Genomic DNA, 16,391 nt, shown 5'->3' on the forward strand with positions numbered 1-16,391 from the left:
TTCAGAGTATTTTTTTGTTCCATGCTAACTTTGCTGTTGGGTGGACGTGCAACTTCAAATGTTTGTTCTAATGTGAATTGGTGAACCAAATGTTCTTTGGTAAAATATCTTCAGCAATAAACACTTAGAAAAATGGTGGTTAGTCTATTTGATGTTTGGTGGTAAATTTTTCAAAACAATTTTGACCAGATTTATGTGACAAGTAAGAGACTGTAATTATTCAAACATTGGACTTTCTTATGCTGAGTTCTGTGCTTGCTTGCATGTAGGCATGCATTGGGTGTACATGTGTGTATGGCATCCTGGACACATGAATTCACACACCTTGGCAGTTTTATTACTGACTGTGTACAAGCTCCAAATGTTCACACTACAAGCATGGAAGAATAAAAAAAAATGGGAGTTCCATTATTTTTACAAAGATTTCCTTTCAGTTTCTGTTGCGTCTTCTGAACAGTTAGTTACAAGAAAGCATTTCAAGGTAACAAAGGCAGTAAAAACACAAGAAGTTTACATTTCTAAATGTGTGATGTAGATCAGTGTTTCTCAACGAGGAATTCTTTCTATTGACCACCATACTAATGTACTGTGAGCTATGGATATAGTAATTCTAGAAGGGGTTCCCTGAAAGATATTTTAAGGGGTTCTACCATGTTAAAAAGATTGAGAAACACTGATGTAGACCCTTCCTATTTCCCATCCAACAGTGCAGTCCTCTCAGTCAACGTAAGTGGTCCATGGTGGCATCTAAACCATTGAATCAACGGCCCACCGACCTCGGGACAACACTGCCAAGGGACCTAGACTGCAGATTTATGTGAGTAAATTCTGCCTGGCATGCTAAAAAAAAGGGAAACATACAGGATGGGTTATAGCGAGGTGGGAGGGAAGGTAATATTTACCCAAAGATGGACTTTAAAGACTTTTCCAAACCTTTCCAAATTCCAAACAATCTAAAACTAAAAAAACAACAAACTTCCTGGAATAAAATATAGAACACCAACTGATATGATTATTAGTATTGTTTATTATCATTTACAACAAAGGTGCTTAAAAAATGGGCAGGCCAAACATCCCTAAAACATGAAAAGAGGTTTATATGAAATATAAACAAAATTATCCATGGATATTCATTCTCAGGGGAATCTCTGCACAATATTCGGGTGCATTGCTTGGTTTTGGGGGCCAAAAAGAGAATAAAAAACTTCTGAAGCTTTTTAATAAATGTATTACAATCCAGTATATATTTGGAAGCACCCAGAGGCAATGTTTTTACAATTTTTTAATACACTACATACATGAGTATTTTTATTTATCAGTAATTACACGTATACATTGTCATATTCATTGAGTATACAAAACAATCTCCGGATAAAATTGAGTTGTTACAAGTACACAGGCCTAAGGAGCGTAGACCGGACCTTTGACCCTGGAGGGAGTGAAGAGGTTAAAAGGGACAGTAGTATCACGTGGTAATATGATAATCCGGGATCTCTCACAGAGGAGGGTTGGCAGCTCAGAGAGAACAAGGCACAATGGCTAATAACAGCAAGAAGACCGTTCTCATAACAGGGTGCTCATCGGGCATCGGACTCAAGATTGCTGTCCAGCTGGCCAAGGACCCCCAGCAGCGGTACCATGGTGAGAAGTCCTGTACCACTATGGAGGAATGCTACATGAAGTGGTTGAGGTTAGGTGGAGTATTAAGAGGTGAAATTCTGAGTACAAGTTATAGATGGAGAATCTGGAGGCATTGGGCACATTAAGAACAACAACAAAATCATGTGCACACTGCCACAATGCATAGTGCCAAGAGATTTCCGTTTATTGTTTCCAGATTGGGGGAAGTTACCTGTAATCGGTTGCATAAATAGGTTGCACTTGTCCTAAAATGTAGGAACGGTTATATAGCAGGTGATCAGAGGTTACAGGTGGGAAAAAGGAGTTTAAAAGAGGTAAAAATAGCTCATCGGAGAGGTTGTGTTACGTCATGTATGTTTATGTATGTCCTTGTGTGTGTCTATGTATGTATGCGTGTGTACTGTGCACGTGTGTGTCACTTCTCAAAAGTTTTAACAAAAGTTTGGCATAAGTTCTATATCGGGAAGATCACAAGTGAACGGACAGAAGTAATATTTTGCATTCTATTTATGCAATGTGTGCAGGTTAATGGTTGTTTTTTGTTGATTGCCCTTTGAGCGCTGGCAGATTTTGCTTACATTGCATTTGTCCTGCAGACTACACAATTGTATTGATGATATTTTAGAAATCAATTTCTTACAAGTATTACATTTAATATATAATAACATCCTTGGCTTCTATCAATTGTTGGCCATTGTGTTTACACCTAGAATGTTACAATGGTCAAATCTTTGTTCAAAACTCCTCTTGTTGGGGGAGCGGTGTATACGTCAGATATTCGCTAGCACAACTGTTCACTTTGGACAACCGTTATTCTTTTTTTTTTGAAAGAGAACACAGCAAGGTGCTACTTGCTTGTCCTCCGCTCCCTAAAGAACAGAATAATGCTGTGTGTACATCACTTATCACTGGAAAATGATCATGACAATCATCAGGTCATCATGTTTTTATATTATGGTAATGATGATTGGTTTATTTCTTTTATTCTCAGTCATTCCTGCCTTCCTTAGTTGTTGAACCAATGTACTACAGATACATTCATCAGCGCAATAACATCAGATGAGTGTACCTGAAGGACGAATGTATATATATATATATACGTTGGATGAGGCATCGGAAATACTGCAATTCTTTTTTAATGAATCAGCATTCAATTCTATATAGGGGAACACAAGGGCCCCAGTTTTAGGCAACTTTGTTCTTTCTCTACTGGACACCTAAGAACTTGAGAAAGGACAGGTAAGCCCTAAGCTGTTCTTGTGTTGCTCTGTGCCAGCAATCTGTCCATAGAAGAACCCTTGGATCTACTAACAACTATGGAGTGTAACAGCCAGGTGATGAATAAAAATGACACGGACTAAATACGTGGATGCAAAGGCAAATGTACCAAAACTGTACAAGAAAATATTGACCTGTTTGGTCAGTTTAAAAGTGTACTTGCCTTACAATGAAATATTATATTATTATATAGCACCGATACATTACATAGCATAGGGTCTATAGCAATGGTTCTTAACCAGGGTTTTATGCAACTAGGGGTTCCTTCCCAAAACTGTTCTTATTCTTGTGTTGCTCTGTGCTAGATTGAACATTAATTATTTAAAAAAGCATTTGAAGCATTTCAAATGTCTCATCTATCTATCTGTCTATCTATCCATATATCTTACTTATTGTAAAGATTGTAATACTGCTTGATTGATTAAAGCTCTTCAAGTCTAGACAGGATAGACTTTCATCAGTAAACCTGGGTGAAATGGATCTGGTCCAGGATTCAAAACATTTGCTAGCAAAGAGCAAATGACTTTGAAGAAAATGATTCCAGGTTTGCTGGATCACCCAGGTTCACTAATGAAAGTCTATCCTCTCCAGCCTTGGAGAGCTTTCATAAATCAGGCCCCTAGTGGCAAAGGCAAGTAGAAAAAGAATTAGAAACATTCCCGGCATATGGATGATTTATGTACCAAGTAACCATAGTTTAAATTTCCTTTACAATGATGGTAACTATCTTGTCTTCATACCTCCCAACTTTTGCAGCCAATTTTTAACTCAAAGTATGTAGGCAAATGCACACCCATGCAAACCTTTAATAAAAAATAAAAATGATTGGTTAAACCAGTATTTCTTGACCATTGTGGAAGCCCTTGAAATAACTTTCAAGTCTTCAGGGAAATCCTTCTATAATTACATATCCATAGCTCACAGTACTTTGGTGTGGTGGGCAATCGGAAGAAGGCTTCTTACATTGTCAACCAGTGGAAAGAGTGCCATTCCTACAAATAACCAAAAAGATAATTGGTGTCAGTGGTAAATGATTTGGGAGGCACAATTTTCTCACAGCTCAAGGATTAACATTATTATTATTAATAAACAGGATTTATATAGCGCCAACATATTACGCAGCGCTGTACATTAAATAGGGATCTGTCATTTCTGCATGCATGGAAGGGGCCATTTTTACCGCCAGATCCATGGTGGACTTTTAAGAAGATGATGATCCTCTTCTCTCATTGGGCCTGATTTATGAAAGCTCTCCAATACTGGAGAGGATACACTTTCATCAGTAAAGGTGGGTGATCCAGCAAACCTGGAATGGATTGCTTCAAAGTAATTTGCTAGCAAAAGTTTTGAATCCTGGACCAGATCCATTACAGGTTTCCTGAATCACCCAGTTCACAAATGAAAGTGTATTCTCTCCAGTTTTGGAGAGCTTTAATAAATCTGGCCAATTGGTTGATGTCACTCCTGCATGTGAGCAGGAGTTACAGTATCTCCGGTGGCTGGTTCTGTAATACCTCCTGGTATGTTTTTTTTCAATTGAGGTCCACTTTAGGACCACATACTTCTAGGAGATGTATAAATATATTCAGATGCTCCAACTTTTTAGTGCCCTACATAAACATAAATGGTATTGATAGGCGCTCTGGTACCATGAAACTACACAACGGATACAAATACTTTAGTTCTGCTATAGTAAAAAGGATCCTTTTTTATTTAGTGAAAACTTTTTTGTGTGTACAAAATTGAGAAACAGACATTATTTGAAAATCCTTCAATTTTCATGTGCTCAGACAACTGCGTTACTATCATACTATGCACTTTAAAATCTGTCTATAGAAGAACCCTCAGATTTACTAACAACTAAAAAGTGCAACAGCCAGGAGATCAATAAAAATGAAATGGACTATGAATGAATAGACTATTGGACTTATAACATTGATACATTTAATGGAGGACCCACAAAAACTGTACAAATTTTGACCCGTTACACCAGTTAAAAAGTGGACTTGCCATACAATGAAATAATATATTATATAGCAACATATTACACAACATAGGGTTTCTCAACCAGGATTCTATGGAGACCTAGGGTTCATCCAGAAGTTGCTAGGGGGTTACTTAAACAATGACTAACTCTCAGGTCAGTTTGACCTTTTTGTCTATCTGAGAGGCTGGGATTCTTTCCCATTTCAGCAATGTAAGAGGAATTCTTCCCAGTGATCACCACACTATCATACTGTAAGTTGTGGATAAAGGTTTTATAAAAGGGATTCCCTAAAGGCCTAGAAGTTTTTTCAAAGCTTTTACCATGTTAAAAAGTTTGAGAAACTCTCCTCTATAGTAACTCCACGTTCCCTCAATGGAGCTCACAGTCTAATTTCCTTACTATAGCGGTAGTCTAATATCTACAACACATTCATCATGAATGGAGCAGCTGTAAACATTTCCATCTTAGTGCATAGCACTACATACTGCCTTATAGCACTGCTGCCTAATATAGTATAATAGAGGAAACAACACACACATCTCCAGTGTTTCCCATAACTATGAGCGTTTTCAGATGTTGCTTATAAAATAGCCAGACATTGACCTATTGCTCTGAGTAAATCTCCTTATCCATAAGAAGCTTTCCTTCTTACGATGATGAAGCTTCTTACTGACGCTTTGAGTGGTGCTGAATAGAACAGATTCTGCAAGTGATGCACAGTTCATTGCCGAGCACGTCATTACCTGTGCTGTAACAAGGACTGGGGGGCTTGGGTTCCCATATGTGTGCAATTTAACAGAATCCAAATTACTGACTATGTATATCCATGCAAAGATCACATGCAATTGCAAACACATGTTCATTGTCACATTGGGGTTAATATTTCTAAAAATAGGAAAACTTGGCCAGCTATTTGAAAAATGATAAATTGGCTGTGATAAAGTGATAGATTGGCTGTCCAGAGCTCAGGAAAGCTAAAACACCCATTCACATGACATTAAATGTTTAACAAATGTAAAAAGAATAGGAAGAAAGTCCAGAATCATTGATAAAGTAAATGGTTTGATGCTAGAAAGCAGATTTGGAGTTGGAAAAGGTAACACTTGGTAAATTAATGCATTTCCAGAACTTTAATGCTGGGTCACTGGGAAAGAGGGTCAGGGTGGCTTTGGAGAAGTGAGTATAAAATCTTGTCTCCTGCAAATCTTATTTTCTAGGATTTTTGACAGGAACTCTTTAATAAAAATGTGGCATGGTGTCTAAGTGACTGGCGCACCTTCTTTGCATTTCTCAGCACTGACCTTAAAGCTAAAGTTAAAAATGCCTATATTTTGCCTTCGCTTATTCCTTCTTTCTCCGCCATTAACATGTAAATACATTTTTAAATAAAACATTCCGACCTTTATTACCTACTTTATTTTAGATCAAGTGGCATCACAACTTGGTCTGTGTTGCCTATATATTGAGAGCAGATTTTGGGAGGTAGGAGGGTTTGGAAGGGTGCCATGTATATCTTTATGTGCAAATTGCAAAATGCCTGAGCTTTTTCATGCCGGTAATGCCCAGCCATGATGCTGATCTTCCATGATTGAAGCATCGTATGAAATCCAGATACTGCCAGGCTGGGGAGATAAGGACTAGAATCTTAAGCCAGGAAATTTTGCAGGCTTTGTTTGTCTTGCTATAGCCTTCAATGCACATTGGGCCTGATTTATCAAAGCTCCCCAAGGTTGGAGAGGATACACTTTCATTGGTGAAGCTGGGTGATCCAGCAAACCTGGAATGGATATTGTCTAGAATTGAAAACATTTGCTAAGAAATAGCAAAATACTTTTAAGAAATGTATTCCAGGTTTCCTAGATCACCCAGCTTTACTGATGAAAGTGTATATTCTCAAACCTTGGAGATCTTTAATAAGTCAGACCCATTCAGAGAAGTTTACAGTGACCAGGAAGTAATCTTCTACAAACACATTGCTAGGTTTCAACATATTGTCCCAATGATGTATAAAAATGTGACACATACATTCAATTTCTTTGCTGGAAAGGGAACTATGTAAGGTTCTGGAATCTATATCCTTGGCATTATGTGGATGGTCAGCTATATGGAAAATGCTACAAAAACAGAAATGTAGTAGGGATTTCAGACTGTAAGCTCCTCAGGTGCAGGGTTTGGTATGAATAGTACATAAAGTGTTTTAGTTTCCTCTTTATTTCCTGACATGGATTTGGATTGTTTGTGGTCTTTCTATAGTCTTTGCCACCATGAGGGATTTGCGGAAGAGTGGTAAGCTGGAGGAAGAAGCTGGAGAGCGTCTCAATAAAACACTGGAGATCAGACAGCTGGATGTGACCAAGGAAGACTCGGTCAAGGCATGTCTGGCTGCTTTACCTGGTCAGACAGTCGACATCCTGGGTAAGAAATATGCTGTGTTTCTTATGAGGAAGGCAGTAAATATTCCCAATTATGGGACTACAGGGGAGTTTTACCAAGACCAAAAAAGTTCTGTAAGGATTTCAGGTAGAATCCATTGGAAAACCCATTTGAGATACCTTGCATTAATATTATTTAGATGTGTGGTGTGACAATATTTCTTTGTTTGATCAGGTTGAAGCTTTCCACTACAGTATTGCCCATGTAGGAGAAGTGCTTTGGCAAAGGGTCACCCCACCCCCTATACCCACCCCACCAGTGCTCCATGCCAATCCATGCTCCTCCAAAGCTGGCTACAATGCCGAGAGTTTCCTAGTATGGAGGAGCATTGACCACGGCTACTGGGACATTACTTGGGTCTATAACCAATCCATATACCCAAACACCATCACATAGTCAAAGTAGTCACTGTTCTTCCCAGTCACTCTCACTGGTGGGGTTAGTACTGGAAGTGACTGAAGAAAGAATGGTGAAACAATAAGCAGTAAGTCAAATATAAGAATACTAGAGGAGAAACATGTTTGGACAAGGTAACAACATCTTTTTAAAACGGTATTTGTAATAATTATGACTGTGCCCAGGACTAGTGGGACTGATGACTGGTAAAGATTCAGTGATAGTCCGCTGCTCTCACAATCCCCACCATGTCACTGGGAAGGGTAAACTTGGCATACAGATTATTTTATTAAAAAATGTACAATAGAACGTAATCACTATCTTGACTGCAATACGACTTTAGAAGTCTGAATGTGAAAATCACCAACTTTGCAGCAGCAAATTTGCACTTTTTTGCATTTTGAAATGGATGATGAAATCAATTCATAAATATTCTTACAGGTTCTATAATTAGACTTATTTAGAAAATGTGTGAATCATCACTTATAGATAGACACCCATATGTTTGTTGTAAAATTAGTTATTTTCTTCTTTATCTGATTACAGTGAACAACGCTGGTGTTGGACACATTGGTCCCCTTGAAAGCCAATCCATGGATGATATGAGGAAGATCTTTGAGACAAACTTTTTTGGGGTTGTTCACTTGGTTAGAGAAGTCCTTCCATCCATGAAGAAACGTGGAAGTGGCCATATTGTGGTGATCAGCAGTGTTATGGGGCTACAAGGTGGGACATAGACATAGATATTGTAAGAAACCAAACCAAACAGTAAATCCTTCAAGAGGCAACTCACATTTTATTGGGATCTGTCCTAGTTCAAAACACGACTGTAAAAAAGCTTTGGTGGAAGAACCATTAATATAATACATACTAATTCAAGGACAGTGACTCGGTAGATTGGCACAGCTTTATTGCCATATAACTATTGTAACTATGTAGTATCAGCTGGGAAATGGCTGTTTTCATCTAAGCTTTAAAAGGAATCTATGTTCTTTAGGCTGCCATATTGGATTGTCTCATTTTGTTGTGCTTTGTGCTTACTGATTCTGTTTTGCTGAGAATTTTCAGCAAACCAGGTTTCAGTTTGTTAAAGATAGGTTAATAAAATATTGTTTCATTCTATTTACGGGCCCTTGGATTGGAATGGGTTGAAGACAATAATAATCTCCACACAACTTCTGATTTAAAGGGCCTGATTGATTAAAGCTCTCCAAGACTGAAGAAGATCATGGGAGTACCTGGAATGGATCTGGTCCAAGACTGAAACCATATACCTGTTGATTTTTGAGAAATCTATTCTAGGGTTGTTAGCTCACTTAGGTTCTTCCATGATAGTCTGTCTTCTCCAGAACTTTTATAAATCAGTCCCATTGTGTACAGCCAAATATTTTTTAATAGTTTTGGACCAAAACTATTAGACAGTTTGGACAGTTTATTTTTACTGTTTTTGTTTTTGTTCTGTCTCAGAGGCTCAACAAGAATTAGAATGAAATATTTTCAAAGTAGGAGAAATTCTTTTCTTATTCATATGAACTTTTATTCAGACCAAGAACTGTCAAGCCCTCTTATTCTTACAGAACCAAAAGTGGTTAAAGAGACTTTTCATTGGCCTTTTTCGAACATCTCTGTTTGATTCTTGTCTTCATGTTTAGCATGTCTGATTCTTCTGTCATCTTCTTCCAAAAACTAGAATGGCAACATTTTCCAAATGCCTGCTAGGCATTTGAAGTAATTGCATTGGATACGACAAAGTACAAAGAAATAATGTATTTCAGCTTCCCATACCCCTCCTTTTCCTGTGAAAAGCAATGGTGATGCTAGCTTTTTTAGCAATATTTAGGCATGTCGCATGCCTACATACATCAATCAACCACAATAATAAAACTTTTTATTGCAACTGAAGGCCTAGTGCTGATTTTGGGTGGCTGAAAACCATACAGCAGCTTTACTATTGATGTGAACAAGCCCTAACAAAGTTGTCACCAGATCAAGTAAACCCTTTGGAATATTTTTTGTTTATATCTATTCTGGTGACAATTGGACAGTTTTGGATTTTCCATTACTTCTGGTTTGGTGACAATTATAATGGGTACAAATAAAAGGGTGAATCCACCTAGCATACACACTGAGAGCAAGAAAAACGTTACTAAAGTTCTAATCATACTCCACAAATTCAAAGGTGTGTAGGGATAAGAAAGCTTAGATTCCAAGTACATGATGGTTTTTGACTTTTTTATTTTCTCTATGAACTTTCTTTTTGCAACTAAATCTTTTTTTATTTTATAGGTATCGTATTCAATGATGTCTATGCTGCCTCAAAATTTGCAATTGAGGGATTCTGTGAAAGTCTGGCTGTTCAGCTCTTGAAGTTTAACATCTTGTAAGTTAACAAAACTATATTGTAATTCATAAAAATTAGGAATACTAAAAGGGAGTTGTCACGTTTTCTTGCAAACCCCTTTAAAAAGCCTATGTACGTCCATCTAATACATGCTTTGTGTATGCAGCATTTCTTTAATAGAGCCGGGCCCAGTCAACACAGAGTTTGAGATGAAGCTGATGGAGGAAGTATCCAGGTCTGAATTTCCTGGAGCTGACCCTGAAACCATAAGATACTTTAAAGAGATCTACTTACCCGCTGCTCAGGAGATCTTTGCCACTATGGGGCAGACACCAGATGCTGTAGCAAAGGTTAGTAATAGCTTTCATAGATTCTTGGTACAACAACAAAAACAGGAATTTTAGGATATATGACAAAAATCTATAACTAATACTGGAAAATACCAGCAAAATGTAATAAACATCCATATTAAAACATAAGCAACAATAATGATATGGTCTCAAAACAATTTTTCCTAACTCGACTCATTTCACAGACATAAAAGTTTGCTTTTTCGGGAGTTAGATTTGAGACCTATAGAAAAGTAACAAGAACATATAACAAATAACAATCCAAATTATAGGATTGTTATTTGTTGTATGTTCTTGTTACTTTTATGTTTGTGAAACGCGTTAAGTATATATATATATATATATATATATATATATATATATATATATGACCCTTAACTCACCAACAGAATTGAATGAGGGGTGGTGGGTTTTTATTAATATTAGTAGGTCAAGATACCACATCCCAAATGACTATGTTGGAAGATAAGAACCAAAAGTAGGAGTTCGGGATAGAAAAAGCTGGATTTTTAAGGTACCAGAAAATTAGGGTATATTAAAACATCAAAGTTTATTAATATAGATTTAAATGCATGCATACATGTTTAAAGTAAGGTAAAAAAACACAGCAGATGCCAAGAAGGATTGCCTTCAAACACAAGCAAAAATGGGTCTATAGACAAAATTGGATTATCAAGTCTATCATATAAGTCTTTCAATAGAATATATGAGTTTTCGGTTCACCAGATCTCACACGGAACAGCTACAGATACATTACTCAACGCGTTTTGCAAAACTGGTCTGCTTCTTCAGGAGTGTCCTTTTGGTTCTTAACTACCCATATGTACATTAGCACCTAATATGTTTTACTGTTATGTTTAGTTCTTTTTTTTCATGTATGCTATTTCGAAACCTTGTTATATACATTTGTAAACCTCAATAAAGAGAGGAATATGTGTGAAAAGGAATCAGCATGCCACTAGATCAATTTAAAGAGGAAAATACAATTAATTCTCCAATACCTCCCCCTATCTTCCTTCTACAACAGTGCCCTGTTTCCCATTTCTTTTCCCATAGTAAATTGACTTTTAATTCTAAAATGTCCAGATTTTACCAACAAGGTTCAACCCTTCTAGATCTTAATAGGAATTATCATTAAGGGTCAGCTCCAGCTTTATCAAAAGCTTAGTATACGGAACCTGGCCATATTTGCTTATCACTCTCATAGAGATACAAGCAAGGGTTTCCAAATGAAAGTAAACACAACAGCATGCTTGCTAGATCATGGAGAAAAATGTAGAGTTGATCAGTGACTAATAAGGGTATCTTAGGTTAGATTAAATGTTTACTTGAAAAGGGAAGGTTCCAAGGGTTGCAGAATACTGAACAGCATGTGTAAAGAAATTCCAGAGAAGGGGAGAGGCTCAAGAGAATTGTATATTTATCAGACTGTCATGAGCAGCATGTCTACATAATCAGTAGACACTCCTAGCGTCGGCTTTGGAATATATTAGCTAACATAAAAATAATATTATAACCTAAAAAACAAATCATAAAAAATAATAAAATAAAAAACATCAAAATAATAGCTGACAATAACTGACTCTTTCTTTCCCTTTTAGTCTGCTGAATTGTGAAATCCACTGATATAAAAATTATTGTGTGATCTTTTGAGATTAATGTGTTTGGATAATTCCATCCTTATTTGTGTATAGAATATCGTCAAAGTAAACTTGATAGATTATATAAGAGCCCTTATGTCCTGTGATGGTTCTCTAATGGTCATTTTGTGTTTTATCCAGGCCACAGTGAAGGTGATAGGAATGACACAACCAGTGTTCCGCCATCAGACTAATGCTCTCTATACTCCACTCACTGCAATGAAATATGCCGATAACACCGGGAATCTGTCCGTCAGGACCTACTACAATCTACTCTTCAATTATGGCTCCCTCTTCCATTTTAGCCTGAACTTCCTAAAATGTATCACCTGCAACTGCTTCCGCCGGAGGGTAATGCCAGTCTAATGCCCCGGACCACCAATGGTGGGATAGCTTGGAGTTAAGGGGCTTTGTATTATTTTTATCTTCTTAATATTTGCACAATTGTTTCCAGTGTTGGATTTTTACCAACAAAATTTCTAGTTCTAAAGTTATTGACACCGTAACTGGTATGTTTTTTTTTCTGATAAATATTTGGCACTAAAGCTTATTGCACTTACAGAAGAAAATCTAATGCATTAAATAATTTAAATGAAGAAAAACATAATAGCTGGTTATATCTGATACCTGTTCTTAATTGTTTAGCATTTAAATACTGACTTTCTGTTAGAGTCAGAACTCTGCCACACCCTTCAATTTCTCACTCCCTAATGACTAGGGGTATAGTGGAGCGGGCACACTGATGGGAACGCTGTGGCCTCACTTTTTTCAGGAACACGTGTGCCCACTCTTATTTTGCAAAAAATTCTTTGGTGGTCCGCAGCTCCAAAAGGAAGGACCTCGTTGGGGGGGGGGGGGTGCATCAGCCAGAGCCGCGGACCATGTCTCCCGTATGGAATTGCAGGCTCAGGGCGGTGAGCTGTCTCTCTGAAGGCTCAGACCTGCCATGGGAGATTGGGCCGGTTCTGGTATCATGACGTCACGCTGGGGGTAGTTTCTTCCCCTTTGAGTGACACATAGGCAGGGGTGTAGCAGAGCGGGCCATGGATAGTACCTTTCCCCCTCTTCTTTTTTTACAACTAGACCCCTGCTATTAATTGGCCCATGGTCAGATGACAGAACAGAGAACTGCCCTTTCCTAATAGACTAAGCCAGATATGAAGGAGCCACATAATCAAATTACCAAATCAGAATATTTTTGCACTTTTATAATAATCCTGATAATATAAATGTTTTTTCTCAGAATATCATTTATATTATATGTCAGCCAATATGTGCATGCTTATCTGAAGTCATGCGGAAATAACAATCCCTTAACTGCTATGCATTAAAATTCCTGTAATTCTGTAACATCAAACTGAATTTACTTATAAGCATAGCTGTATTGATATAAATTACAACAGTGACACCTGCAGTCTGTGTGCTGGTATTACAGCTAACAACCAATCACTGGTTTGTAAATGCTTTTAAATAATAAATACCCCAATCAGATAGAAAACCCTTGGTAATATTTTTAAGGCCCTGTTAACACATTTAATGCATGTGTTTAAATGCATGGTGTTTGTCCATACACGTTGATATGCATTGGCCAAACAAGCATTAATACACTTTTGTCAATAGTTGAAATAACTATTTATTTTACAGGGCATAAAAGTCCAAGTCACATGTGTTCCAAGTGCACGTAACAACTGCAACTTTCACAAAATGCAAAAAATTATTGCAGTACATTTGAAAAAACAACACACCAGGGGGTTCTATTTATGAATCAATGAATCTGACGTTCCCCCAAACATTCCCTGGTGGGAATCAGTTAGTGCCCTTGACACACATAGACCTAGAAGATTCCCACCAGGGAATGTTTTAGGGAATGTCCGATATTATAAATAGAACCCAAGGTGCATTAAGGCGTATTGTAATTCAAATCAAGCATAAAAGTATATCGAAACAAAAAGTATAGAAGTGCAGAATTCAAACTTTTAGACATTTTACAAAAACTTTTGGGGAACCCTGCAAAATAATAGGAGGGGGTAACTGATGGGGGAGCAGGTGAGTGCAGGAACAAAAAAATCCCCAAAAGTTGATCTGGATTGGACCGAGCTAGAACAAATTCATATTTCTGGGCCATTTACATCGAACAATCAGTCAATGTCTAAATTAAAGTCTAAATTAAAATGTTTATTTAAATTATGGTAATTTGTTTTAATCAGTCAATGCCATGAAAGTCTAAATTAATTTTGGATTTTTGTGCATTTATAAAGCAGTGAATCTGACATTCCCCAAAACTTACCGTGGTGGAGAATCAATTACTACCATTGAAACACATAGAAGATTCTGCACCAAGGAATTTCAGATTCACTGCATTATAAATAGACCCCAAATAGACATTTGGCTTCACTGTACCTAATGTGTGTGTATTAGAGTATTATGTTCCTCCTGTCCGGGGGGGGGGGGGGCACATTAAGCATTAATATTAAATATTTTTGAATGTCAGTATTTTATGTATGAGCACAGAAGATTCATTTTAAAATGTTTATTTAAATTATGGTAATTTGTTTTAATGCATCCCATTAAACGAATAGTTATTATATCTACAAAATATATTACATCAATTCTAGTCTGCTGGATAACCAAACTGTTGGTTTGAGGATGAATAGAAATGTCCTTTTTAGTGATTTGGGATTCACCACCAGCCCAAAATCCTCAATGCTGTGAGCATGCAGCAAAGACAGTGAAAATGCATAGTTGGAAAGCAGAGGTTTCTCTGCGGTGGACCCCCCCCCCCCCCCCACAATGTGCTGAGTCACCAGAGTTCTACAATCACCAAATCTATCAATGTTTGCTGATTTGAGAATTTTAGCAGAACCTCAGTGATGGGCGTGTTGATCAGCTGCAGAGAGGCTGCTGTTGCCCCCACACAGGTTTTTTTGGCTGGTGGTTGAGCCCAGTTCACTAGACATTTTTTTGTATCCTCAATCCAATATCTTAGTTTTTAGGCTATCTTCAGATTGCTTCCTTGCGCCCCTGTTATGCTTCCTAGGGTGGGATGTTACATGCCAGCACAGCGTCCCACCAACCCATAGAGAAGGAATGGGAGGCAGTGAGTAGTTCAGTACCCCCGCTACTGCCTGATGTATAACAGGAAAATGATGATTCTATAGGAAGCAGCTACCAAGATGCCAGCTGTTGGGTGCCACACGGAACTACCTGCTCCCACCGCACATCTGAGTCTTAGATTACAGATTTTCTTTATCAGTCATTGTAAAAAGTATTAAAGTATTTTTATTTGTTTATATTTTGCTGTTAGATGTTTATTTTTGCCTATTAATGTGTATTTATTAAATAATAATAAAATTTGAATGTTCTCACTGAAGGTCTGGCAAGGTATTTGTGTTGGGTTTGCATTCTAAAAGCAATTTAACTGATAGAAGGGAACATAAAACTCACAGATATATATACTGCTTAGAGAGATGAGACCATGGGGGGTGGGCGGTCTATTACCTATTGTGGGTGAATGGGGGGTCCTTGGGTTCCAATGTTCTGCCATCTTTGTAGCTCAGGTCACGTCGCATGTCAATGGATTATGTTCATCATCATCAAAAAAAAAAAAAAAAGAATTTCAAACGCACTCATTGGTTTTTAATGATAAAAGAAAAGTTTAGAGATTCCTTCACATTCCCTAAGATTTGCGGGTGCTGGCTAAACCACCCTCCCCCCCCCCCCCCCCGCTTCCTATAAAACTGGATGGGAGAGGTTTGGAACTATTTTGTGGGTGGATTCCTGAAAGTGACAAGTCGCTTCTGGCCATGTGGTTGCTTTTCCTCTTCCGAAAAAAGATTTGAATTATTAATATTGTTAATAAACAGGATTTATAAAGCGTCAACATATTATGCAATAGGGATGAGCGAACAAGATCTTTAAGTTCGATTTCGCGGCTTTTTTCCGTTTACCATGTAAGCGAGAATGGCCTTGTGATTCAGCGTGAGGTCATGTTAGCAGGTGTACTGAACTCATATGACCTCTCAATGGAGAATCTACAGTTCAGTAGTTCAGTAGTACGCCTGTGGTCACAGCTGATTGGAGACACGTGCCTCCAATCAGCTGTGACCACAGGCGTACTACTGAACTCACATGACTTCTCAATGGAGAATCTACATTGAGAGGTCATAGGAGTTCAGCTGTGACCGTCCAGGTTCCTATTGTCCTTGGGCTGTTATTTCTATTGATAAGTACAGCCCTGGGACCGTGGGAACCTGGACCGTGGATTTGCGAAACCGGTTCGCCGAAATTTCGCAGACCCATCGGAAGTTCTAGGAAAATTTTGCGAG

General features: G+C 37.8%; 1 protein-coding gene across 1 annotated transcript; it reads left to right on the forward strand.

Moving 5' to 3' along the window:
• The first annotated feature begins 1,484 nt into the window (after positions 1-1,484).
• RDH8 (retinol dehydrogenase 8) lies at positions 1,485-15,436 on the forward strand. The gene is made up of 6 exons (XM_072399639.1): positions 1,485-1,641; positions 7,160-7,321; positions 8,282-8,461; positions 10,022-10,115; positions 10,243-10,426; positions 12,208-15,436. Exons 1-6 carry the CDS (start codon positions 1,536-1,538, stop codon positions 12,430-12,432), a joined length of 951 nt encoding a protein of 316 aa, XP_072255740.1. The 5' UTR covers positions 1,485-1,535; the 3' UTR covers positions 12,433-15,436.
• The last annotated feature ends 955 nt before the right edge of the window (positions 15,437-16,391 follow it).

The sequence above is a fragment of the Pyxicephalus adspersus genome, chromosome 2 (genome assembly GCF_032062135.1).
Source record: "Pyxicephalus adspersus chromosome 2, UCB_Pads_2.0, whole genome shotgun sequence".
Taxonomy (NCBI): domain Eukaryota; kingdom Metazoa; phylum Chordata; class Amphibia; order Anura; family Pyxicephalidae; genus Pyxicephalus; species Pyxicephalus adspersus.